Genomic DNA, 26,342 nt, shown 5'->3' on the forward strand with positions numbered 1-26,342 from the left:
TAATTGAATATTAATCCTGTCAAAATTCAATTAATATTAGTTGACCGTTAGATTTAACCATTTCCGTCCAATTCGGACCAAATGTGACTGATTTTTATTTGTTAAGGACCAAATAATTCAAAAGATAATGTTATGGACCAAAATAAAAAAATCGACATATGTTAAGGATCAAAAAGGACCTTTACTCTTTTTTCTATCTTCACTTAAATATTCAACTCTCTTTGTCTCTCCCTTTAATACCTATACCACATTTTTTTCTCTTCAATCAAACACATCAACTAACAACTCCTAATTAAAATCTCATGCATAGAGGTGCCCACGGTTCCGGAACCGGCGGTTACGGTTAGGAAATTGTCGAACTAGAACCGAACCGCGAGAGTGTTTCGCGGTTACGGTTGGTTCCAAAACCACCGGTTTTGGTTTCGGTTCAAACCGGCAGTATTTCGGCGGTTTTTTACGGTTTTTCATGGTTCTGAACTGCTGATTTTTTTCAGTTCCAACTAGGTTTCACGGTTTTCCGGCGGTTTTTCGCCGTTCCAAACGGAACTGGCGGTTTCGGCACGGTTTCGGTTTTGAAAATTTTTTAACCTGAAAAAGACCACGATTCAAAAATAGACGGTTTCGGTTGGGAACCGTAACCGCTGGTTACGGTTTCGGTTTTAACCGCCGATTCGGTAAACCTTGGGTAGGTCTATTTATGCCGACTAAGAAATGAAGAGACGTTCTATAAATCTGTGGGAGTTTGTCAATGTAAGCTGGAATCCTCTGCGCCACTCCCACAAAAGTACAAGGAGACATTCATCAGTGTCTTTCGTTAATCTTTTCTATAATTGACTAATGACTTGAACCATGAAACACTAAATAACTCAATCTGCATTTTCCTGGAGTTGCAATTTCCATGGCTTTCCGTTCATCTATCATCCTTGCACTACTAGTACTACTCTATCCACATTCCACTTGTTCTCAAACTATATCCGTTGGATCATCTCTCACAGCTGCCTCAAACACCAATCCATGGCGCTCCTCTCCCAACGGCGATTTCGCTCTTGGCTTCAAACAGCTTCAACCTAACACCGGTCTCTTTCTACTCGCCATATGGTTCGACAAGATCCCCGACAAAACAACCGTCTGGTACGAAAGAAGCAGCTACCCTGTGCCTCGTGGCTCCATGCTGCGCCTGGACTCCGCCAACGGCCTCATCCTCCAGGATCCCCAGGGCCGCCTTCTGTACAACACTAGCACAGGAGGCCCTGTTGATCAAGTCAGTCATGCATTGTTGAATGATACCGGAAACTTTGTTATACGGCTTAGAGATTCCTCTATCTTGTGGGAAAGTTTTAGACATCCGACCGATACAATATTGCCCAGTCAGAGTATCGAGATGGGTGACACGCTTGTTTCGCGGAGAACTGAGGCTAATTTTTCTGTTGGAAGATTCTACGCTTCCATCAGCAACAATGGACGTTTTATCTTCAATACCAAGAACGTGCCCTCGAATTCGGACTATGATGATGAGTACTACGGCGGCACCACTTCTCCTCCAAACGCTTCCGAGGCTGTGATCCGTGCTAAATTCGACAGCGGAGCCTTGATTTCTTTGGTGAGGAGAAATGGGCAGGACCAAATTCTTAGTCCTCGTTCGATTCCCCTGTCTTCAGACAATTACTACAGAGCAACTCTGGATTTTGACGGAATCTTCACACAGTATTGTCATCCCAAGAACTTTGGTAGCAACCCGAGTTGGCAAATTGCCTCATCTTGGCCTCAAAATATCTGTAGGAACATCAATGGATTCACAGGCAGTGGGGCTTGTGGTTATAACAGCGTGTGCAGGCTCGTGAATCAGAGGCCGGTTTGCGAATGCCCACAGGGTTTTTCGCTGGCCGATCCCAGCAATCCGTATGGCAACTGTGAGCCTCAGTTCGTGCAGGGTTGCACCGATGGTGGCAATGAGTATGACTTGGTGATCATCGATGATACCGATTGGCCTAACAATGACTATGAACGAAAAAAACCATGTCCAGAAGAGCAGTGTCGAATCGCTTGCCAGGAGGATTGTTTCTGCGATGTTTCCATATACAGAGATAATAGCTGCTGGAAGAAAAGGCTGCCCCTTTCTAATGGCAGAGTCGACACTTCCCAAGGTTTAAAGCCATTTCTCAAGATCAGGAAACGGGATGTTACTTTAAGAAATCCGAGGCCAAGAAGAGATCGGCAGACGCTGATATTTGTGATATCAGTGCTTTTAGGCAGCTCATCCTTCATCAACTGCTTATTCATTACTGCAGCTTGTGTCCTTCTTTTCTTTGGTTACAACAGAATATTTCGGGGTCCCAGTCCTGTTCAAGACCCTTCGGCTTCTAACATACGTTGCTTTACTTATAAAGAACTCGTGCAAGCTACAGACGGGTTCAAAGACGAGCTAGGAACGGGTGCTTTTGGAATTGTCTACAAAGGGTCAATCCAAAACGGTTTGGTTGCAGTAAAGAGGCTGGACCGAATGTTTCAAGATTCGGATAAAGAATTCAAGACAGAAGTAAATGTGATTGGGCGGACTCACCACAAGAATCTAGTCAGTCTGATTGGTTTCTGCGAGGAGGGGCCTCATCGTTTGCTTGTGTACGAGTACATGAGCAACGGAACGCTTGCAGACTTTCTTTTCGGGGATCTGAGAGCGAGCTGGAGCCAAAGGACTCAAATCGCAATGGGGATAGCGCAGGGGCTAACATACTTGCACGAGGAGTGCAGCAGCCAGATCATCCACTGTGATATAAAGCCTCACAACATTCTCCTTGACGAATACTACATTGCAAGGATTTCGGATTTTGGATTGGCTAAGCTTTTGACGATGAATCAGAGCAAGACGCTGACCAACATCCAAGGTACCAAAGGCTATGTCGCTCCTGAATGGTTCAGGAACACGCAGATATCGAATTCGGAGATGGTGAGAATCCAATTCTGACGGACTGGGCTTGGGACCGCTTTGTGGAAGGGAGATTGGAAGCATTGGTGAGAAACGAGGAGGACGCGTTGAGAGAGATGGAAATGGTGGAAAGATTCGTGATGGTTGGACTTTGGTGCGTGCAAGAAGATGCATCGCTTAGGCCAAGCATGAAGAAAGCATTCCAAATGCTGGAAGGAGTTGTCCAAGTTCCCAACCCAGTGAATCCATATCCATTAACCACAGGGAGGGAGTAGTTGCATCTTTATATATATTCTATTTTTATGGCTATTCTATCATCTTTTTGTGTCAAAAGCTCAACTGCTTCACCACATCCTTAATTACATAAATAAAAAGTAACAATCATGTTGTACTTTATCTACTATGGCTGTACCTGTAATAATTCATCTTTGTGTAGATGCTTGCATTTCTTATTGAAGAGTGCATATAAAAGTATTCGAGAATTCGCTTAAGCCTAGATCTGAGTTTTGGATGGTTGTTTCTAACAATTCTTTACTTATACTTTACTGTCTTAATACAAAATAATTGATTCAATGGAAATATAGAAATGGAACTTAGAACTTTATAGCCACATTATTTCAGATAAACAAAAAAGTAGTAGTAGGATACTCACACTACATAAAAATGAATGTTTACTTCAAGTATTGATAAAATATGGGATAATTACGTGTTTCATACAAATTGTTTTACCTTTGTTTCAAGGATGTAATTACCCCTATAAAATATAGAAGCACCAAATATTAGAAATTCTTTTATATTCTATATCAAGGTTCAAGAGAGTTTGAGATCACTTTATGACCAAAGAATGGAAGGAATGAACTTCACTCAGGTGACCAACTTGAATGCGTCTCTTCTATACAATTCTCACCCTTTGGAAGAATTCAACATATGATTGTGAGTGGTGCAATGGCAACGCCGGGGTTAGACTGCCAGCCGGAAATAATAACACCTCGGCGTTCGCCCATTGCACCACAAACAAACATGTTGAGCTAAGCTTTAACAATTTATGTAAAACATTTGCTACATGTTTGGAGTGATGCAAAATTTAGAAGTGCAATTGTGCTTAAATAGAAAGTGAAATACTCCTGGGACTTTATTCGTTTATGATTCTTCCCAATCTTTAAGAAGAATCTCATTCTACTTTGCATATGATGACTCACGTGTTATCCTCCCAATTGCACCTATATAAAAATGTTTGGTTTTCTTTAAATAAATAAGCTAATAGGGAGGTCTGATCCATTGCTAACTTTCTTAAGTTGCTAACTTTACTATCAATACAGTGTATTAAAATTGTCAACACGATGACACTGAAATGTCATCATAAACTTAGTTGATATTTTAACACACTGTGGTGGCATTGATATTTAAAATGTCAATATAAATTTGTGTTAACATTTTAATGTGATCGTGTTGACATTTTTTAATATACTACATAGATGTTAGTTAAAATTATAACGCATCCCGCTAATAGGTATATGGTTCCTTCTAAACCCATAAGCTCATCAAAAGCATATTGGATCAACGATGTCTACAAGATACAAATCTGAATCTGGAAAGAATCATTACATAACAAATTAAGATAAACATGGTATTGGTATATACCTATGAGACAATAATACTAATGTCTGATAATCCTATCAAATAGTAAAATATAATAATACATATATGAAAACAAGACCTGCAAAATTATGGAAAGATCGAAATCCTCTGTTTGATTATCTGTTATGACGAGGATTCGAAGAAGTCGGGGGCCTTTTCCTGAGCCCATTCACCACTGCTTTCTGTGGCTCAACCTTAACTCCTCCAAGCTTCCCTCTGTTTACAGCCACTAGCATCTTTCTCGACCCGATTCCGCCTTCGTGCGATATCGTATGAGCACCACAACAACTTTGTAAATGGAGCATGAGTAAAACTAATAACACCAGACGAGCTCTTGTTTTGTGAAAATTGATGACCATGTTTTTCAACAAGAGAAATGGGAGTTTGGAACAATGTAGATTCTCTTTGGGATTTGCAAGTAGTTATAGTGTGATGAGTTACAATATTGATTTTGTTTTCTAACGTGTAAGTGGAGTATAATAAGAGATGGTGAGGCGAGGCTTCCTTGTTTGAAATAAGCCTCGTGCTTAAGCCTGACATAACATGTGTATTATGGCTAAGTTTTCAACAAGCTCAACATAAATTAATTCAGTCAATTTGGAGCAGTACTGAAAACACTTGCCAGCCGATCACACTAACTACCTACTCTTAATTTTACTCCAAGGGTGAGAATATTTTTTTCCGTTACCAAAAACAAAAGTTTTGTTTATTTATTACTCCCTCCCCAGTAAAAGTACCATATTTGACCGACGATGGTTTAAAAAAATTTCATCTATGAATAGAGTCACGTTTTTCTGTTTTAGTCTGTTGGCGAATAGGCGGTTCAGTCCATAATTACTATAAATGGTAGAGAGGCCTCATATTTCATAACGCATTCCACTCACGAATCATTTAAAACTAATACTCCCTCTGTCCCATTAGAAATGCAACGTTTTCCTTTTTGGATTGTCCCACTAAAAATGAAACGTTTCCTAAAATGGAAACATCACTCTCTCTACTTTTCACTCTCTCTTACTTTACTCTCTCTTCATTAACTCACAAAACAACACTTGCATAAAATCCTGTGCCGGAAACTAAATGTTTCATATTTATTGGGACGGAGGGAGCATATAAAAGTGAGACCTATATTCCACTAACTTTCTTCCACCCAGTTTTCTTAATATTTTTCTTAAAATATGTGTTGGAAAGAAATGAGACTCTTATTCGCAGACAGAGAAGTATTTAACTTTGTAAAAGAAGTAGAAAATATTAGTGAAATATGATCTAATTGTGAGTAGAATAAATTAGTCGTGATATCTATTTATTAAAAATAATAAAACTGAATTGTGACATTTAGTAACGACCGTTCAATATAAGAAAATATGCGACAATAATTTAATAGATCGAAGGGAGTTGTACTATTGAATATGGTGATATTTCAATAGTCCATGATTTGAAACAAAAAACATGTGCAAGTCCCGTCACCGTGGGTTACAAGAAAACAGTTAATGTTTGCATTTAAATTAGAGAATACTCACTTCTAAAACACTTACTTTATTGACTTTTAAGTTGGGATTAAAATCGAATCGGTAACTGAACTTTATTGAAATAGAATTTCCAACACAGATTTGAGTAAATCTAATCTGATTTCAAGATACTTCTTTGAGTAGTTATAAATGAGACTTTCCAACATAGATTTTTAGTCATTTGAAATGGGATGAATGTTGTATTATTCTTGTATGTAGTTACTTTTTATACGTACGAATAAAAGTACCTGTTATTATAATCAATATGGATTGTATTTTTAACAAAAATTATGATAAGCCCCGAATGAAAATCAATACTTTTTGTAATTAAAATTGATAATTTAAAAATAATTTTTTTTCTTAATAAAGATATTGTTTTAACGTGTAAAAGCTAGTCAGACTCGAGCCGGAGACTGGGTTTGACGTACAATAGTGTAGCCCAAGAGTTAATTGTTGTTTGGACTATCATGTGAAAGGGTTGTCCTTAAGTCTAAATTATATTCCTTGGTTTCTTATTTTCATGTGACGTTTATTTGACTACTATAGAGATCATGTGTGATCATGTGACATAGTATTACAAAGTAATACAAACCACATTACTCACCCTCTATCTTAATAGTATTAATTTCGTCGCTATGCTGATACTAAATTATAAATCGATTTTATATATTACTACTTCAATTATTACAACAAAGAGAACATCACTTCCATTGCTTAATTGCATAGATTTGAGCATATCATGGATCTATTGCATTCAAGATTCAGCTTGACCAGATCAAAAGATCATTACTAATTTTTGTTGCTCCTTATCCGATCCATTACCTTCATCACGGATAGAATTTTACATTTTCAGTTGTATATTTTGAGAATTTCTATACAATTGATAAAAATCTTATAAAACAACATTGTTTAATGTCTTTGTCTTCAAAATGAAATTATGCACATCGAGGAACGATATACATAGAAAATATATTCTAATTCTAGCTAGTAACTATCCTTTTAATTTAATTTTAATTGATCTTTCCTTGATTCTTCTTTTTAATTGAAGATCTTAATTTCCATCAGATACTAGTGTGAGACACTTGTATGTAAACCAATGTTTGGCATGGGATAGATCTGGGTAGGTTTGGACTGGATTGGGCTGAATTCAAGTCAGGTTCAAGTTTGGACCATGTCGAATCCAGGAGAATTTGTCAAAAATCATTTCTATATTATCCAATTGTATTATTAGAATGGAACCATGCACCATGCATCTAATTGTAAAAGAAGGGACGTAATCAAATGAAAACTCTCTATATATATTATTCCCTCCGTCCGTCATTAGGAGTCCCGATCACTTTTACGCACTCATTTTATAAAATGATAATAAATAGTTAAAGTGGAGAAATAATAAAGTAAGAGAGAGAATAACTTAGATAATACTCTTCTCAACATTATTTTCTCTCTTACTTTACCATTTCTCCAATTTAACTATATATTATCATTTTTACAAAACGAGTGTGCAAAAGTGACCGGGACTCCTAATGGCGGACGGAGGGAGTATACAAATTCAAAACTATGATCTGAACTACTAGATTTCAAGATATCCAAATGTAAAAGAAGGGATGTAGTCAAATGAAAACTCTATATATTATACAAATTCAAAACTATGATGTGGACTGCTAGATTTCATGATTTGATTTTAACAGGTTTGAAATAATATCAACGTCAACACAATGCCAATCAGTTGACTACATGTTTACATTTTCTGTTCATGTTATTTATCGTATAACGTTTCAGATCATATTTTTCAGTTGGTAGAAAAGATGCAGTTTACAAAAGTTATCAACCATGTAACAGAAAGTCCAATTTTACATTTTTTCTTAAAAAATTCCTTTTGCAGAATTATTGAGTTCGTATTTATAAAAAGGGCTAGCATAACACCCAAAGGATAAAGTTTATTAAATTGATGATCTCTTATTCAAATCAAATTAAACAGTTCGTTAATATAAGATAGAAATGACTAAATAGATATGCTATTTGGAACACCCTTTCCAGTAACACCAGGCCCAGAATATGGCTTTAGAAGCTCATACGGCACCACTCCAGCCCCCGACCTATTCTTCAGCTTCTCATCCGCGTTTCTTGCATCAATCATCCCTTCAATCTCCACCAACTTCCCGTGGAAACGTTCAAAAGCAGCTTTAATCACTTTATCCTCTGCCCAACAAGCCTCAGCTTCACCCCCAATGTACTCTTCATCAGGAGAATGGTTGGACAAAACATCTAAGATCGTCATCACCGTTGTTGCTTCAGCCTGTGAAGGGAAACACTCTAGAAGGAACGCCTCGGGCCTTTCCATAAACTTCTTCTTATCCGCTGGGCTCGGTTCTTCTATAGGCATTGGGGATCGAGCCACAGTAGGCCTATTCGGAAAGTATGCTCCATAGTCAAACTGCCCAAAGTTCACTGCTGCATGGTGACCTGAAGCTATCCATATAATTGTTGTTAGAATTCCGATCAGATCGTCAGGTGTTTTGAGCTCAGGCCACCAGGGTTCGTCCTTCTTATCACCGTGCCCTACTGTTCTTATTTCCGTCCACCAGGCCTGAAGCTCGGTGTCCGACTGTATGAGGTTTGGTTCAGGGTAGAAGTGTGGAACGTAGTCTGTAACCCATTGCTTGATGGCATCCCATATAAGTAAACCGTCGTTTGCATAAGGATAATCCTCAATCGTCAGCTTTAGGCCGTGAGGCGCGGTTGGATCCTCCACGGCCATTCCTCTGACAAATTAGAAGACGAATGAAATAAACAACTTTAACACACACCGAACGAGAGAACTTGAACTACTATATAAGTCTCATCGGCTACTTCTCCCCTCACTAATTAGTTTTAGACATGGTACTTCACGCACTTCTATTCGAAAAGTGACTAACTCAGCGCTATATATCATTGAGCTTCAAATTTGACTAGTTAATACTAACTCCGTCCTTGAAAAAATAGAAACTTTTGAAATGATACGAGTTTTAATGCACAATTTGTAAAGTAAGAAAGATAGGGAGAAAAATGGATAAAGAAGAAAGATGAAGAGAAAAAAGTAGTGAAAGTAGTGTTAATGGTCCACTTCCTAAATAGAAAGTTTACAAAGTTTATTTTTATGGGACAAACAAAAATGAAAATAATTTCTATTTTTAACGGAAGGGATGTAGTAGTAGTTACCTGTTAATTAAGTCTGCTGGCAATGCTTGTAAGTCAAATTGCCAAAGCTGGTCGTAGGCAGCGGAGCTCAACTCTACGGAGTACTTCCCGGGGGAGAAACAACCCTCAATGATCCCTTTTGCGTTTACGAGTGACTGACGAGCCAATGCATTAATCTCCATTGTGTATCGTAGATGAGGATGTAGCAATCTATGAATCGGATGCATTGCACTTAGTTGTCTGTGTGTCGCAATTATGTAAGGCTCGGTACAACAGTGAGTTCGTAGCCTGAAATTAAACGTAATTCGTCAGTCCCATCTCTCCCTTTACTTAAGAGAAAGTGCGAGTGCAACACTACCAATGACTGATCAACTGATGATAACCGGAGTCGTGAGCAAGGACGTGGGTTTTAGCGAGCCTCCACAACCAGATGCCAGTAGGCTCCCAACTTGGGTTAAATGCATGCTTCCATTGGGGCTTGTCGTCCATCTTTGGCCGAGTCAGCTCGATGGCTATTGGCCTTAATGTGCCCGATGGCATCAAGAAGAAGAGCGTCCTCGATCCATAGAGAGTTCTCCCCTTGAGCTCTCTTACCCTTTTCACAAAAGGCAATAGTAGATCATGGTAATCTAGGACAAAAAGTTTCTTCTGTTTTAATGCCTGCATATATGTATAAATTAATAAGGGGCAGTCTAGTCAGAAAGATAAATAAACAAAAAATGATAAGAACACACATTTAATACCTCCTCGATTGTACAGAATCCTCTAATATCTTGTTCTACGAGTTCCGTGGTGATTGCTGATTCCGGCGGTCCATACACCTCAGGATCAAGTTTACTCTTCAACGGCCATTCCTGTTAGTTAACACATATCATGAACAAAATCTGTAAAACCAAAAAACCTTAATGTGTGAAGAGGTGCACACCGTGACCAACTGTAAGGCACATGGATTGATGCCGGCTAGAGTTTGTCGAGCAAATTCAGCATCCCTAAACCACGCAAGCCTGTCTCCTGCAGTAAAAAACAATGGCAATTAAAGGTAGTAATTAAACAACACAATGCAATGTTCAAGAAATGATGCCACATACTGTCAACGAACTCGGGAGTTTCAAAGCGCAAGACGCTGTTGCCAGTGTCCTCGATTGCTCTTACAAGCCTAGGCACAATGTTGCCGAGGAAGCCGGTGGTGGGAATATCCGGGAGCGCGACTCCTTCGTTGAACAAAGTGTCTATAGCCGAAAAGAATGGAAATCCGAGATCCGGGTCGGCCAGTGTAGTCTTGAGCGATGGCACGAGAGCATGAACCACTGAGTAGACAGTTTTCGCATTGAATGTGGCTTGCTTTATTTCGGAAAATGCTTCATCTCGTGGTACGTACACGTCGGAGGACCTAGACTCGGATAATGGATCTGTCGTACGTTTTTACAACAATTTAAATATGGACTACCCCGTCCCAAGGAAGATAACCCCATCTTTGGGCAGCATAGAATTTTATCTAGTTTTGTTTTATGTGTTGAATGGAAAAATTAAAGTAAAGATGAAAGCGTATTTTTAAGTAACAAGTCTATCTTTAGTAGGACGGAGAGAGCATTAATTTCTATCTGAAATGTGTCACATATACGCATGCATAGATAAGATGGATGACCTTTTTTAGTTCTTGGGCGGCCGGTTCTGCAGCGGCGAGGATAGGGATGAGTGGGGCCGCCGATGATGGGGCGGGACGAGTCTTTGTCGTTGTCTGGGTCACCGAGGTCGTTGTAGACGTCGTAATCATAGATCCTATCGGAGGTCTTGCGCTCTCCTTGGCCGTCTCCTCGAAGAATTTGGAGCTCTTTCTCCCTCAATATCTTCACCCCGCTTGGAGTTTGGAATGGCAAGTATGACTACATTTATTTATGTAAATTAATTCATGCATCACTAATCATTTATTTCTACGAAATAGTGACAAATTTTGTCATGTTAAAACATCAATGATTTAAGGACTCATTTCCGTTTTTTTTATACATTTTTTTGTTAGTAAGACCTACATCTAACTAATTCATTTCACTCAAATTTCATTAAAAAAATAATACTATAACAAAGATAAACATATAAAACTAGTAGTATCTTTTATTAATTTTGCTTTACAAAGTCAAACGACTTTATAAAAACTACGACAAATCACAACGTATTTTTTAATCATGCACGAAGAGATTACAAAATATAATGACTTTTAACATAGATTAAGAAATGGCTTTTAACATGACTAGTCTTTTATTGGAACTTTCGATTACCTCGTTCTTTAAGTATACTAATAAACTTTTTGAATGATATGTGGTCTATCATTTTAAAATGAAAAGTGTAATAAGATTATAAGAGTATATAGTAATTGGTTATACTATATGAACTACGCCAAAAGTCAGTAAAAATTTGTACAATGGACCTCTAATTTAAAATATTGCATATCATAGATGAAGAATATTGAAAATGGTGAGATTCATACAAATACTTCTTCCGTCCGACAATATTATTATTATTATTATTATTATTATTATTATTATTATTATTATTATTATTATTATTATTATTATTATTATTATTATTATTATTATTATTATTATTTTACATTAACTCATAAGTAAATTTCATATTCACTAATTTCTTACATTTACAATAAATCATATTTTTTTAAAAATTGTGTCATGTTAAAGTATGAAAGATGAGAATGCGTATAAAGAGTTACCTTGTTTGAAAAGAAGACTCTCTTGGTATGGTTATCGAATTTGGGTTGAACCCAAGAATCACAGTTGATAAGGATAGCACCAGAGGGAAATCCATCCAAAGCAAAGCTCTTAACATACATTTCTCGATGGTGTTCGTTATCAACTAGAACGGCACCCATCTCTCCAAAATCCTCTTTGATTTCAAAAGTGGCCTCGTAGAAGGTCGAATTGTCATCACTCCCAATTTTACGTGCATATGCTTGCACTGTAGGCTTCTCCAATCCAGATTCTTCAATTTACAGTAAAATAAAATCGAATTAACCAATTACATACAGCTCATCAATTTGGCTAAGCGAAGCAAGCTACCAAGATGGTAACTTGTGACAATAGCTTTTAGAATCAATAGATAGTGATTACAGCTCTAGTTGATGATATGATGAAGACGAAAATCTAAATTTAGTAATTATTATGTTACTCCCTCCGTCCCGCTTAAGATAACACGTTTTCCTTTTTTGTTTGTCCCAACTAAGATGACACATTTCTTGTTTTGGTAACTTTCTCTCTCCAATTAATACACTCAACCACTTTTTCTCACTCCTATTAAAATATTCATATTACTTTATCTCTCTACTTTAATACTTACACCCACCTTCTCTCTCTCCAATTAAACACTTTAACCAATAACTCTTAAAACCCGTGCCGGCTAAGCAATGTGTCATCTTAGCCGGGACGGAGGGAGTAACTTATTTCAAAATAGTGTTTTAATGTACAATTGATAAAGTAAGAAAGATGGAGAGATAAAAGGATAGTGTAAATAGTGTTAGTGGGGAGTGAGTTCCACATTATTAGTAGTATAGTGTTATGGTATAAGTTGTAAATAAAATGATGTGTAGAAGTAATGTGTTGTTTAATTATTCCAAAATTAGAAAGTTCATGCTTTTCAGGTACGGACTAATAACGAAATAATTCATACTCCCTCCGTTTCGCTATAGTTGAGGCGGAACTTTTAGGCACGGAGTTTTAGAAATGAATGTTGAGTGTGTTAAATAAATAGATAATAAAGTAAGAGAGAGGAAAAGGTACAGAGAATAAAGTATAAAGTGAATAAAGTAGAGAGAGATAAGTAAGAAAGAGAAAAAAAATTACCAAATATGGAAATGACTCAACTATGAAGATATTTCTTGAATTGATAAAATGATTCAACTATGGCGAAACGGAGGGAGTACTATATATTCCTTTCTCCCCGAAAAATAGGAACTTTTAAAACGGCAGAAGCTTTAATGCAAAATTGGGAAAGTAAAAGAGAAATAGAAAGAAAAATGTGTTAGTAGAAAATAGGTCTTACCTCACTAAAGAGCGAAAAAAATTCTTTAAATATAAAGTTTCTATTTTTAAGAAACATACTAAAATGAAAAAATTAATGAAATACTTTCATACTTTTATTATGTATAGAGGGTTCATTGAGCAAAATGTGATAAGAATGAAAATAAAATTGATTGTGCACTCAATGCCTCTAAAGTTTTAATCTATAATATCCTCTAGGCATTTTTTCTTTTTTTCACCCTTTTCCAACTATAGGATTTGGTTTTTAATTTTAATTTTTTTTAATTGTTTATTCACTTCAACTCCATTTCCTTTTGTTTTTTCCACTTTTACCTTAATTGGAAATCTAGTCATTATTTTGTTGTATAATTTTGAATCGTGTCGTCGCTATTATTATCATTTCGCAAACTCCAAGAAATAATGCAAGTATGCACTTTAAGTCGTACATTTCAACAAAAGATCGAAATCATATTTCCTTATTAGGAATGACGTGCAATTTGATTGCTGGATGCATGTGCGTGATCCAAGAAATGAATAATGGAGTGTATAAATTATAGTAATATACTCTCTTCGTCAAAATAAAATAGACAAAGTTATACTCCCTCCATTCCAATAAATATGAAACGTTTATTTTTCGGCACAGGATTTTATATAGTGTTGTTTTGTGAGTTAAAGAAGAAAGAGTAAAGTAAGAGAAATAGAACAGTAAAGATAAAGTTATTTCTATTTTAAGAAACGTTTCATTTTTAATGGGACAACCCAAAAAGGAAAACGTTTCATTTCTAGTGGGATAGGGGGAGTATATGATACGGATTTTTTAATACGTAATTGGTAAAATAAAAGAGAATAGACAAAATATAGTGGAAGTGGTATTAGTCGATTGCATGTGTGGTCCACATTTAAAATAATGTGTAGAGTTAGTATTGGTTTTTAACTTTTAGTAAAACTTGTCTGTTGTAGTGGACAGAGGTAGTAATGTGCATAACATCCATCTTTACATAATAGTGGTCATTTTTCTATTTCGGTATTCCATAGTAGTCGAGTCATATCATTTTTAGTAAAATATAGGAGTAATACATTTTTCCACTCTTTTTTTCCTGTCTCTTACTTTATTAACTCTATTTTTTTATCTCTCCTATTCCCTTCGTTCCATAGTAGTGTAGACATTTCTTTTCGGCACGCAATTTAAGAAATGTATTGTTAAGTGAGTTAAGTAAATAAAGAATAAAATGAGAAATGAAAAAGGTAGAGAGAATAAAGTAAGTGAGAAGAAATGTACTGACTTTTACTAAAAAGGGAAATGACTCCACTACTATGTATCATACCAAAATGACAAAATGACCCAACTACTATGGAACGGAGGGAATACTTTATTAGTATCTTATTATTTAATACATTACACACAGTTTTCTTAATCTCCGTAACGAAAAGAAATGCCTCTACTACTATGGAACAAAGGGAGTAATACACACTATTAAAATTACAAATTTTAAAATAAATTCTAATACAAAATTGATAAAGTAAGAGAGATAAGGAAAAAAAAAAGTTAGAGACAGTAGTATTAGCAATGAATAAAGTAAGAGAGACAAAGAAAAAAAAAATAGAAGGCAGTAGTATTAGTAGATTGTAAGGTCCACATTATATTAGTGGATTGTAGGGTCTACAAAATATTAAATTGTTAATTTTCATAATATAAGTTGTAAATATAATAATGTGTCCTTCAAAAGTTTCTTGAATTAGAATTGCATAATTTTAAGGGACGGATTAAAATAGAGATACTTGCTAGTATTTTTAAAGGACAACGATATTACTTCACTTTTCTTAGTATTACTCATATTACTCTATACGTCTCATGATAGCTGAGTCGTATCCCTTTTTGGACCGTACGTCTCAAGATAATTGAGTCGTTTTTTTTGTAAAACTTTATTTTCTTTCCTAATTTACTTTCTCTTTCTCTTTCTCTTTCATACTTTATTCTCTTCCTTACTTTATTCTTTCTTCATGTAATCTATAAATATCATTTTCATAAATTCATATTTAAAAAGAATATCTCAATTATCATGGGACGAAGATAGTATTAATTCACTATAATATCATGGGATGGAATATTATGTTTTTAAAAGAATTTCATTCACACATATATTTAAATATATATTATATACTTTTTTTCATGACAAATAATTTCATATGTAAGCACCACGAGTTTTAATATGCATAGATAAAAGAAAATTTAATACTAAGATATATAAGTAAAAGAAGAAAAAGTAACTAAAAGAGACTAAATTTAGTGGACAGAGAGTACTCCATTATATAAAAGTATGTTAAGCCTCTTCAAATAATTGTACTCGAAAGAAAGACTCTCTCCATCCTACCAGAATATGCACTCTTTTTCTTTTAGTTCGTTCTATAAGAATATGCACTTTCTTATTTTGAAAACATTTTTTTTTGTCTATTAAGGTTGGACTAATTCTGCACTAACACTACTTTAATTACTTTTTTCATTATATCTCTCTTATTTTATTAATTGTGCATTAAAATTTGTGTCTATCCAAAGTGTATATTCTGTGGTGGGACGAATGAGTAAGTGATTATCTTGAGTTATACTTACTAGAATCGAGATCTGCTGCAACGAGCTCGACAAGTATGGTTCTACCGAGCAAGTCGGCTATTTCGTCGAGGCCTCGGCTCAAGCCGAGGTGGGTGAGGGCAGCGCCCACCTTCTCGATCACCGTAATGACCGCCTTAACGGAAACTGGCTTCTGACTGGAGGTAAACAAGCTGGCTTTCACGCCGTGGGAGGAGTGGCGTAGCCGTAGCTTCTTCCGCTGTTTAGATTGGCAGTGAATTTGAAAAGAAGAAGATGAAACATTTTTTCCATCACCAGAGACAAAATGGTTGTATGAAGGAATTAGGGTTTGAGCTGTTATGCATTGAGGAGACTTGTGGAAGAAGAAGAAGTTATGGCTCATAATTTTTTTACAAGGAAAATAGTGGTGTTTGTTTGTGTGATTATGGGTGATTGGAGATGGACTTCTTCAACCCTTTATATAGTTGAATTCAGAAAATAATAAACCTTGAGCTCAAGATAAGAAAAGACAGTATTTTCTGTTTTTACTATAGTCCTATATATTACAGACACTACAACCAAAAAATCAGATAACGCTACTTTTTTAATGCTATTAAGTATGCTAATTTGCTTGTCTAATTATACCACAAACGCTTTATATACTAAAAGAGTAAAAGATTAAGATAATTTGTCATCAACTTAGGGACGCTTTCTTTTGCGTCCTAAATTATGATAATTTTTTAAATTTCCAAGCGCTAGTAATTGCGTCCAATTTTTGTATCCTTGAAAATTAAGTTTTTGTCAGGGAGACTATATATATAGTGCCACATTTGGATTTTGTGATTAGTTTTCCCATCTCAACAAATTTGTATCTCATGTGCTAGAAATGCTCGTTAAGCCCACACAAGTATAACCATGTGAAACTTTCATTAACTACTTGTGCTATGTAAAATGTGTGCTATGTAAAACGTGACATGAAGTATGTTATATATGAACGTAATAAAAGATACGTCCTCCGTCCACGACTTAAACATGTACTACTAGTAAATTTTAAAAGTATAAACATTTTGTCAATGCATATTATATTATTTTGGGACGTTCATATTTAATTTTTCCTACTTTACTTAGTGAAACCAACACTCTATTAATTCATTATATTTACATTTATTGGAGTGTATAAAATCGGAGCACACAATTCACTAACTTTTTTCAGCTAATAAAACCAAATTAGAATATGTTTTTATTCACATATGAATGAAGTAATTAAATAAATAAAAAGACTATTGCAAGTGATTATTTTTTAAGGACAAATACCAAAACTCTAGCGGTTTCATAAATGTCCCGGCATTTAATTAATAACAAATCCATCTGTCGATTCAATAGTTTAATAATTTGATATTGTGTTCAGCCTATCCTTTCCAGTAGCTGAGATATGATGTGGCCAACGAAAGATACGGGATATTGCAATTTTGTTTCTTTAAAACTTGATTACAAACCAAACCTGATTGAAACACAAAATAAATTACTCCTGAAATTACTCCTTCCGTGCCATAGAATTAGGTTAATTAGAAATGACACAAGTTTAAATGCATAATTGATAAAATAAGAAGGAATAAAATAAAGTAATTGAAATAATATACTACTGAATAGTTGGATATAAATGACAAAGTAAAAGAAAAGAAGAAAAAGTTTTCATAAATGGATACGGACGGAAAAGGAAATTCGGTTTAGTTCTATGGGACGTATGAGCATAAGAAATACTAGGGTTGATCGGATAAATTATTACTCCCTCTGCCCCACGGCTAAGATGACACATTTCTTAATCTTCAAGGGATTTTAGGAGTTGTTGGTTTATGTAAATATTTGGAGAGAGAAATAGTGGATATATGTATTAAATGGAGAGAAAAAGATAATTGAATATTTAGTTTGAGTGAGAAAAAAATGGTTGAATGTATTAATTGGAGAGAAAAAATTACCAAAAATAGAAATGTATCATCTTTATTAGGACAAATTAAAAAGAAAAGTGTGTCATCTTAATTAGGACGGAGGAAGTACCATCATTTTCAAAAAAATATTCCTTTTGTGTCTTCCATTAAGTATTATTTTTATTTCCGTATTTATGATTTATTTATTTAGAGTTTTAACTTTTTAGATTTCAATTATAGATTATAATAAAGTTTTCACTTATTAGTTTTGACATTCATTAAAAATGAATGGATTAGACTGAGATATTGTGTTTTAATTAATTTTAGTTGGATTTTAATGAATTAATTTAGATATAAATATGTAAATGCATTGACCCATAGCCTACGGAACTGATACACATTCTATCTACTGTAGAGAAATAAAAAGAGAAGTTAGAGTCAATGGTAGTTATATATTTTCTCTATAATAGAGAAACAAAAAGAGACGTTCAGAATTTTAGAAGCGTAGACTGTTGGAATTGTGTTTCGTTAAAGGTTTTGACAAATAATAAATGTGCGAGACATTTAATTTTATCATTTTATGAAATTAAATACTATAGTGTTGATATATGTTTGTAGTATATTCATTTTCTGAAATTCGAATAAGTGAAAAATAATATATTAGAGTTAATCACAATATAGTGAATTAAAGTTATACAGTTATAACTTATTAAAGTTGAGAGATATAGTGATTTAACTATGGCCAACTAACCATGTCTTCAACGCCTTCTCATGATCTCAAACTGAAATCATTAAAATATTTATAAAAATTTGAAGTATTACCGATAGTTTCATTTTCCATTTTTTTCTTTATATTTCTATTCGTACATATTCTTTAAAGTATATATTATGCAATTTTGTACAAGCTTTCTCCGTAAGTTTTACAAATTTAATTAATTTAAAATAATTAAAACTTTAAAAAGTACTCCCTCCATCCCAAGGAAGATGACCCCTTCCTTGGACGGCACGGGATTTTATGCAGTTAATTTTTGTGTGTTAAGAGGAGAGAGTAAAGTAAGAGAGAGAGAATAAAGTAGAGATAAAGGTGTTTCCATTTTAAAATTTTATGAACTCAATTGGTATTAGTAATATTTTACTAATTTATTTCATGTTATAGTAAATTAAACAAGGTTTCTAATATTTCATAATATGAGTGAATATTAAATCAGTTGCTTTAATAAAAGTATTAAATAGATGAGTTAAGAATATTCAAGTATTTTTATATATAGAGGTTGGTCGTATTCATAAAATAAGAATTTATAGAAGTTAATAGTATTTTCGAAAGTGAATATTTTAATATAAAATTATGAAATTCTTAAACTTGAAACCATTATTTCAATTAATATTAATAGATCATATATCAAAACTTAATTTGTTGCAATACATATAGCTCCCTCCGTCCCAAAAAAAAATATATTAAAATTTGCATCGTCCACTGTTTAGATTGTCCATTATCAATAATGGACAAAGGGAGTAGTAATTTTGTTCTATTTGTCATAAATACTCATATACTCATAACATTTTTCTTTTGATGACGTAAAATCTCCATTTTCCGTACCTTGTTTGGCATAATAGTTTTAAATTTTTTAAAAAATGATTTTAGTTTTAATATATGTATTTATAAAAAATTATAATATGAGTGAATTAATAGTGTAAAATAATTGAACAAAAATATTTTTATAGAATGATTGGAATGACTATTGAGAAACTCAAAAATATCTAGTTGACAATATACTTTCACTAAAATTTTAAATATCATACGTGGGCCCTCTGTGATGAGGTTAGTCATACTATTTCTGTTCACGGTTGATGAGTTGTTTTATCTTGAAATAGCAGAACATGACATTAGTGACTAATATGGGTGTATCAAATTGTTCTGAGATTAGGTACAGTGGTCCACCACGGGCCAGTGTCAGTGGCTGTATATTTAATTACCAATAGGTATCATGGACGTGGTGTCCATTGCTCTAAATATTAATCATTCGCACCCACACCTCAATTATTTTCTCTGGGTTAACAATGGAATAGCATTCTCATTGTCCCAAATGAACCGTAGTTACTATATATAAGTTGATGGGAGTGACCTAATTATAATTACATCAGATAAACAAACTTATTAAACTTGCAAAAAAGTGCTCGTAGCAGTGGCGGACGCAGGATTTCTACTATGGGGATCCAAATTATTGTTAACGGTTGTAGTGTATTTTTTTCGATATTTGTCTGTAGTTATAGCATGGGTGGTAAGAAGTTATGAGATAGTATATAGATGGATAATGATTGACAAATAATAAAAGGATGGTGACAATAACTCTTATGTTCCACTAAATGTAAAACATTTGTTTTTCAGGACCAATTTTTATTTATTATTATTTTATAAGTTAAGTAAGAAATACTAATAAATAAGAGAGTGAAAAATATAGAGATGATGTTATTTCTATTTTAATGAGAGTGATAAATAAGGAGAATTTTTATTTTGCAAAATTTGTGCTAACAAAAAAAAAAAGTAAAGTATGTGTAACTTAAAGTTAAAACCTCGTGCATTTGAAAAATGGGAAGTACTAACAAAATAAAAGTAAAGAAATGGAAAGCGTAAAATAGAAAGCAACTGAGTCTGGATGCATAAATATGATATAAAAAAGGCATTAGGCAGTTTGAACTCGTACATCGGCACAAGTTAACCAGAGTGCCAACCACTTTGAGCTAATGGATGAATGTTGTTATGTTGTAAACTAATATATATATATATATATAGGATTGTGATCAATTGAGATTATTTAGGCTAATTGAGAAATGAGATGCAATATCAGCCACTCATTTTTATTAAATGAGTGGTCCAGATTTTGCCACACAATAAATATTATTAGATTAGTTTAATATGAAAGGGTATAATGGTCTTTTCGCGTTTTAATTTAGGGTTCTTCATCATATTCAAGTTGCATTGGCGATTCTGCTGAGAATTTAACAATTCAATACTATCACTGATTGAATCTATTTTAACGATTTATGATTCAATTGATTCACAAAATTAGACTCAGACGATTTCAACGATTTCAACGATATCTGATTTGCGCTTCAATTTTCGAAAAACAGACGAACAGTTCGACGGATTTTCGACGGATTTCTCTGTTGATTTTGACGTTTTTCGGTCGATTATACCCACTTTTATTCTGTTTTTATCCTTTATTTGTTGATGCCCAGTTAAATTTGTTCCTAATTAGTTTTTTTTTTTATTTTCTCATCTTCAGGTTCGATTTCAGTTCATAATCAACAGCTAAGTGTTATTTGATGGATTCTTCATCTTATTCCGAGTCTACGTCGACGAATGGTGGAGGTAGTTTGGTTTGATTTTCATTAACATGAATTTTTTGTGTTATGTTGGTGATTTATGCTCTGTTGACATGATTTGAAAATCTGTTGACATGATTTATGTTACTTGGTAAATATTCTGTGTTGTTGTTATGCTCTTTGTGGACATTCTGTTTCATTAACATTATTTTGTTGTGTTATGTTGGTGATTTATGCTCTGTTGACATGATTTATGTGTACTTGTTAAATATTCTGTTGGCATAGTGTGTTTGAATTGGTGTATTCTAATTAAATTGGACATTTTGATCCTGGTATTTTGAAGCATGTTCTGATATTTTGGTTTACATAACTTATATCAATTGTCTAAGAATTTTACAAGAGTGCAGCCACGTCTTTAGATATAACTGTAGGGGTAATTTTCTGATTTATCTGAAGCTACTTGAGAAATCAGCTCAATAATTCTTGACCGAGGAAATAAATGTTAGTCTTAGTGGATCAATGTTTTGTTGGATTTTCTTGAATGTAAAAGTACATATGATATGACCATAATCAGAGTCCTTAACTTGACTTAAAAAAATCAGTTAGTTATTGGCTAAGCAAAAGACCATAAATACTTAGAAGGTTGAGAAACATGGTTGAGTTTGGAATCTATGGATACTTTAGGTGTAGACTGTTTAACCCTTTTTTCTTAATCAGTTGTGAGCTTTCAAGGGAAAAGTATGGGTTATGAGCTCTTTGTTGACATTCTGTTTCATTAACATTATTTTGTTGTGTTATGTTGTTTATTTATGCTCTGTTGACATGACTTGAAAATCTGTTGACATGATTTATGTTCCTTGGTAAATATTCTGTGTTGTTGCCATGCTCTTTGTTCACTTTCTGTTTCATTAACATTATTTATGTGTATTTGTTAATTATTCTGTTGACATCGTGTGTTTCAATAAGTGTATTCTAATTAAACTGGATATTTTGATCCTTGTAATTTGAAGCTTGTTCTGATATTTTGGCTTACATAACTTATAACAATTGTCTAAGAATTTTACAAGAGTGCAGCCACCTCTTTAGAGATAACTATAGGAGTAATTTTCCTAAGTCTTTTGATTTGCATTGATGTGACTTGAAAATCTGATGACATGATTTATGAATGGTGGAGGTAGTTTGGTTTGATTTTCATTAAGATGATTTTTTTGTGTTATGTTGCTGATTTATGCTCTGTTGACATGACTTGAAAATCTGTTGACATGATTTATGTTCCTTGGTAAATATTCTGTGTTGTTGTCATGCTCTTTGTTCACTTTCTGTTTCATTAACATTATTTTGTTGTGTTATGTTGGTGATTTATGCTCTGTTGACATGATTTATGTGTACATGTTAATTATTCTGTTGACATCATGTGTTTTAATCGGTGTATTCTAATTAAACTGGACATTTTGATCCTTGTAATTTGAAGCTTATTCTGATATTTTGGCTTACATAACTTATAACAATTGTCTAAGAATTTTACAAGAGTGCAGCCACCTTTTTAGAGATAACTAAAGCTGTTATGTTGTTGATTCATTCTCTGTTGACATGACTTGAAAATCTGTTGACATGATTTATGTTCCTTGGTAAATATTCTATGTTGTAGGGTCTGTTATTCCAATTTGCAAGCCTGAGTTGAGGCCTTATGAAGGTCAAAAATTTTATTCTCTTGAGGAAGGAATTTCATTTTATGAAAAGTATGCTCAGGAGTGTTGTTTTGATTGTCGAAGATTTGGGAATAGGTCTAGTGGTGGTGTTATTATTTTTCAGTATATTGTTTGCAATAGACAAGGATTTCATACAGTAGATTCATTGGATGTTGATGTTAATGTATCTGAGGATGGTAATGTGTCTGATGATGATGAAGTATCTTCAAAGAAGAGACGTAGACGTGGCACGAAAAGGTGTGGATGTGGAGCGAGAATTAGTTTTAAGTTTTTTTCTGATTTTGGTGATAAGTATTACCTTGTGCATCAGTTTGTTGAGGAACACAATCATACTATGGTTGACAAAGATCATAAGAGATTTATGAAAGGTAATCGGAGTTTGAATGATGTTCATCACAAGTTTGTTGAAGATTGCACCAAAGCTAACATCGGTCCTACCTCTACTTTTAACTTATTAAAAGAGTTTTTCGGTGGTTATGATGTTGTTGGGTGTACATTGACTGATGTTAGGAATTGTTCACGTGATATTAAAGAGAAATTAAAAGAAGTGGATGTGCAAATGATCCTAAATCAGATGCAAGAGAAGAAGAGAATTTGTGAAGGCTTTTTCTACAAATATCAATTATCACCTGAAGATAATAAGTTAGTGAGCTTATTCTGGTCTGATGCTGAGTCTCGGAAGCATTACCACATGTTTGGAGATGTTGTAGCATTTGATACAACATATTCAACAAACAGGTAGTTTATTTATTATACTTATTAATTGACATAGATAGTAGTTGATATGGTAGTTGACATATGATACATTTGTACTTTGCATCATTTCTGATTTAATAGTTGACATAGCATATACCTATAATTGACATTATTGATGTTTTGTGTTGATGTATTTGTTCAATAGGTATCGTATGGTGTTTGGTCCATTTACCGGGAAAGACAATCATGGGTGTCCTATTGCGTTTGGAGCTGGTTTCGTATCCGGTGAGAATTGTGATGCATTTTCATGGCTTTTCACTGTATTTGTTGAATGCATGGGTGTTGCTCCAAGAATCATAATCACTGACCAAGATTGGGGAATGAGGCTTGCCATTGAGAAGGTATTACCTGGTACAAGGCATCGTTTGTGTATGTGGCATATTATGAGCAAGTTATTTGAGAAGATACCTAAATCAATTTCTGATAGAGAAAAGTTTAGTAAGGAGTTTAAGTCTTGTGTTTGGTCAGAGTTGTTAGATCCGGATGAGTTTGATATATTATGGACTAGTATTGTTGAAAAATATAGTGTAGAAGATCATAAGTGGTTTAAGGATATGTTTTTGATCAGACAGATGTGGATCCCAGCCTTCTTTAGAGATGTTCCTATGGGTTCTTTAATGAGAACAACATCTTTTTCAGAATCTGAAAACAGTTTTTTTAAGAGGTACTCGAAACCGTTGTTCAATTTTGCTGACTTCACTCTTCAGTATAACAATGCCATTGATGCTCAAAGGAATCAAACTGAAAGGCTTGACTATTATGATTCTGTAATCACTCCAAAATATGTCACTGATTTAGCATTTGAGAAGCAATTGGGATCTGTTTACACAGATAGGATGTTTAGAGTGGTACAAGATTTGATTGTTGAGGCTGATAAGAGTTGTCGGATGATTAGCATGTCCACATTGGAGAACATCGAGGTCTTCAAAGTTTCTGATGCTAGAAAGAAGATCTTTACAGTTAGACATGAGATAGAGACTGAGTCATATGAATGTGAGTGTAAACTATTTTTAAGGTGTGGTTATCTATGCAGCCACCTTTTTTTCATCCTCAGAAACAAAGATGTCAACAATATTCCAGAGAAATATGTTGGTAACCGTTGGCTTAAAAGTGAATTACTAAAGGCAGTTCATGGTCTCACAATTGATGAAAGTGCGTCTGACAGAGGTATGCAAACTGTTTTCTATACATATTTCAGTTTAAGTTTTAGCATGTGTTGTTTAAGCTGTTGACATATCTTATATAGACAGTTGACATCTTATATATGCTGTTGACATTTTATATGTGCGCAGGTTCTAACAAAGATGACAAACTAAAGATTGCTAACAGATGTCATGGTCGTTACTTTGGTCTATATCAGCGTGCTTTTAGAAATAAAGATCATTTGATTGCTTTGGATAATTTGCTTGCGGGTATTGGTCCTCAAATCTTTAAAGATGACTGTGCTGGATCGTCTTCTCTTGATAAAAATGATTCAATCATGAACATATATGGTATTGTTGTTCCTGAAGAAATAACTGCCCATGCTCCAGATGTGGTTAGTACAAAAGGAGGTGCAAGTGACAAGAAAAGCAGGATTAAGTCAAGCATAGAGAAAGCAATTGAAAAAGCAAATAAACCTCATAGGCGTTGTGGAAAGTGTCACAAAATTACTGATCATAATGCTAGAAGTTGTGGCAGAAAGGAGACATGATTGTTTTTTTTTTTAATAGTCAGGGTTTTTTTTTATTTGTTGACATAGACTACAAATTATTGACATTTTCTCATTTGTTGTTTATATCTGATTTTAATCTCTATTGACATCTATTTATGATTCTGTTTTTTTAATTATAAGATTTGTTTTCTGAGTTGTACACCTTTATACAAAGTGTTGACATTTGGTTATAAGTTGTTGACATTTCAATACAAGTTTGACATGCCTTGCTTTGATGCTCCTTCATGTTTTTAATGTGCACATGTCAACCACTTAAAAATTAAGTCAACTATATATACTGGCCATGTCAACAAGTAATATAATTATGTCAACTATGATGCACATCGTGTCAACGGCACATACCAGTCATGTCAACAAGGCTACATATCGTGTCAACTACAAGTACAAGTTATGTCAATTATTTTTCCAACCATGTTAACTATACGTACTAGCCATGTCAACAACTAATATAATTATGTCAACTATGGTGAACTTCGTGTCAACGGCATATACTAGTCATGTCAACTATGTTTTAAGCCATATCAACTACACGTACAATCCATGTCAACTATATTAGTTTTACAATTATATCAACTTTTGTGCATATCGTTTCAACGGTACATAAAATTCATGTCAACTACATAGAGTAGGTGTTAGAGAAATATTTATTATTCTGCTTTTTTATGACTTAGCGGTAATCTATGTGTGAGAGAGTAGGTGTTAGAGTAGATGGTTTTGAATTATATTTTTTTTCATCCGTTTTATTAGAAAAAAAGGCAGTTGACATTGTTAATATTTGAAAAAAAGGCAGTTGACATGACAATTATTTAGTTATTGGCATTACATAGAGTTTATTTATATTTTCTTTTTTGTTTTTCACGTTTAATTTGCTTTATACTGAAATGTATTGTATGACCATAATTCATCAATATCTTCAAAATATTGAGTTATCTGAAATTTTATATGAAGCCTATTGACAAGCTGTTCACATTTGTTGAGTTTTTATATGGAAACTATTAACATGTTTTTTATGATAATGATGCCAGTACATATTTAAAATTAAAAAATGAAGAAAAATAGTTGTACATTTTTTTAGTTAAA

The 26,342-nt window shown here is 33.9% G+C and overlaps 3 protein-coding genes across 4 annotated transcripts; 2 read left to right on the forward strand and 1 right to left on the reverse strand.

Annotated features, from left to right (window-relative positions):
* The first annotated feature begins 783 nt into the window (after window positions 1–783).
* On the forward strand, window positions 784–3,405 carry LOC125219901 (G-type lectin S-receptor-like serine/threonine-protein kinase LECRK4). The gene has a single exon (XM_048121998.1). The coding sequence runs from the start codon at window positions 899–901 to the stop codon at window positions 2,960–2,962; it is 2,064 nt and encodes a 687-aa protein (XP_047977955.1). The 5' UTR covers window positions 784–898; the 3' UTR covers window positions 2,963–3,405.
* Window positions 3,406–8,002: 4,597 nt separating this feature from the next.
* LOC125218686 (linoleate 13S-lipoxygenase 2-1, chloroplastic-like) lies at window positions 8,003–16,268 on the reverse strand. 2 transcript variants are annotated; one of them, XM_048120416.1, is made up of 9 exons: window positions 15,877–16,268; window positions 11,966–12,234; window positions 10,889–11,126; window positions 10,332–10,652; window positions 10,169–10,254; window positions 9,987–10,097; window positions 9,602–9,903; window positions 9,265–9,531; window positions 8,003–8,828 (listed from the first exon to the last, which is right to left on the reverse strand). In XM_048120416.1, the coding sequence occupies exons 1-9, from the start codon at window positions 16,235–16,237 to the stop codon at window positions 8,069–8,071; spliced, it is 2,715 nt and encodes a 904-aa protein (XP_047976373.1). In that variant the 5' UTR covers window positions 16,238–16,268; the 3' UTR covers window positions 8,003–8,068. The 2 variants fall into 2 exon arrangements, with proteins under 2 accessions (XP_047976373.1, XP_047976381.1); XM_048120424.1 differs by lacking the exon at window positions 10,332–10,652.
* A 3,387-nt stretch (window positions 16,269–19,655) lies between these two features.
* Window positions 19,656–25,241, forward strand: LOC125197097 (protein FAR1-RELATED SEQUENCE 5-like). The gene is made up of 4 exons (XM_048095804.1): window positions 19,656–19,719; window positions 22,732–23,530; window positions 23,694–24,715; window positions 24,841–25,241. Exons 1-4 carry the CDS (start codon window positions 19,656–19,658, stop codon window positions 25,239–25,241), a joined length of 2,286 nt encoding a protein of 761 aa, XP_047951761.1.
* The last annotated feature ends 1,101 nt before the right edge of the window (window positions 25,242–26,342 follow it).

Source organism: Salvia hispanica, chromosome 1 (genome assembly GCF_023119035.1).
Source record: "Salvia hispanica cultivar TCC Black 2014 chromosome 1, UniMelb_Shisp_WGS_1.0, whole genome shotgun sequence".
NCBI lineage: Eukaryota > Viridiplantae > Streptophyta > Magnoliopsida > Lamiales > Lamiaceae > Salvia > Salvia hispanica.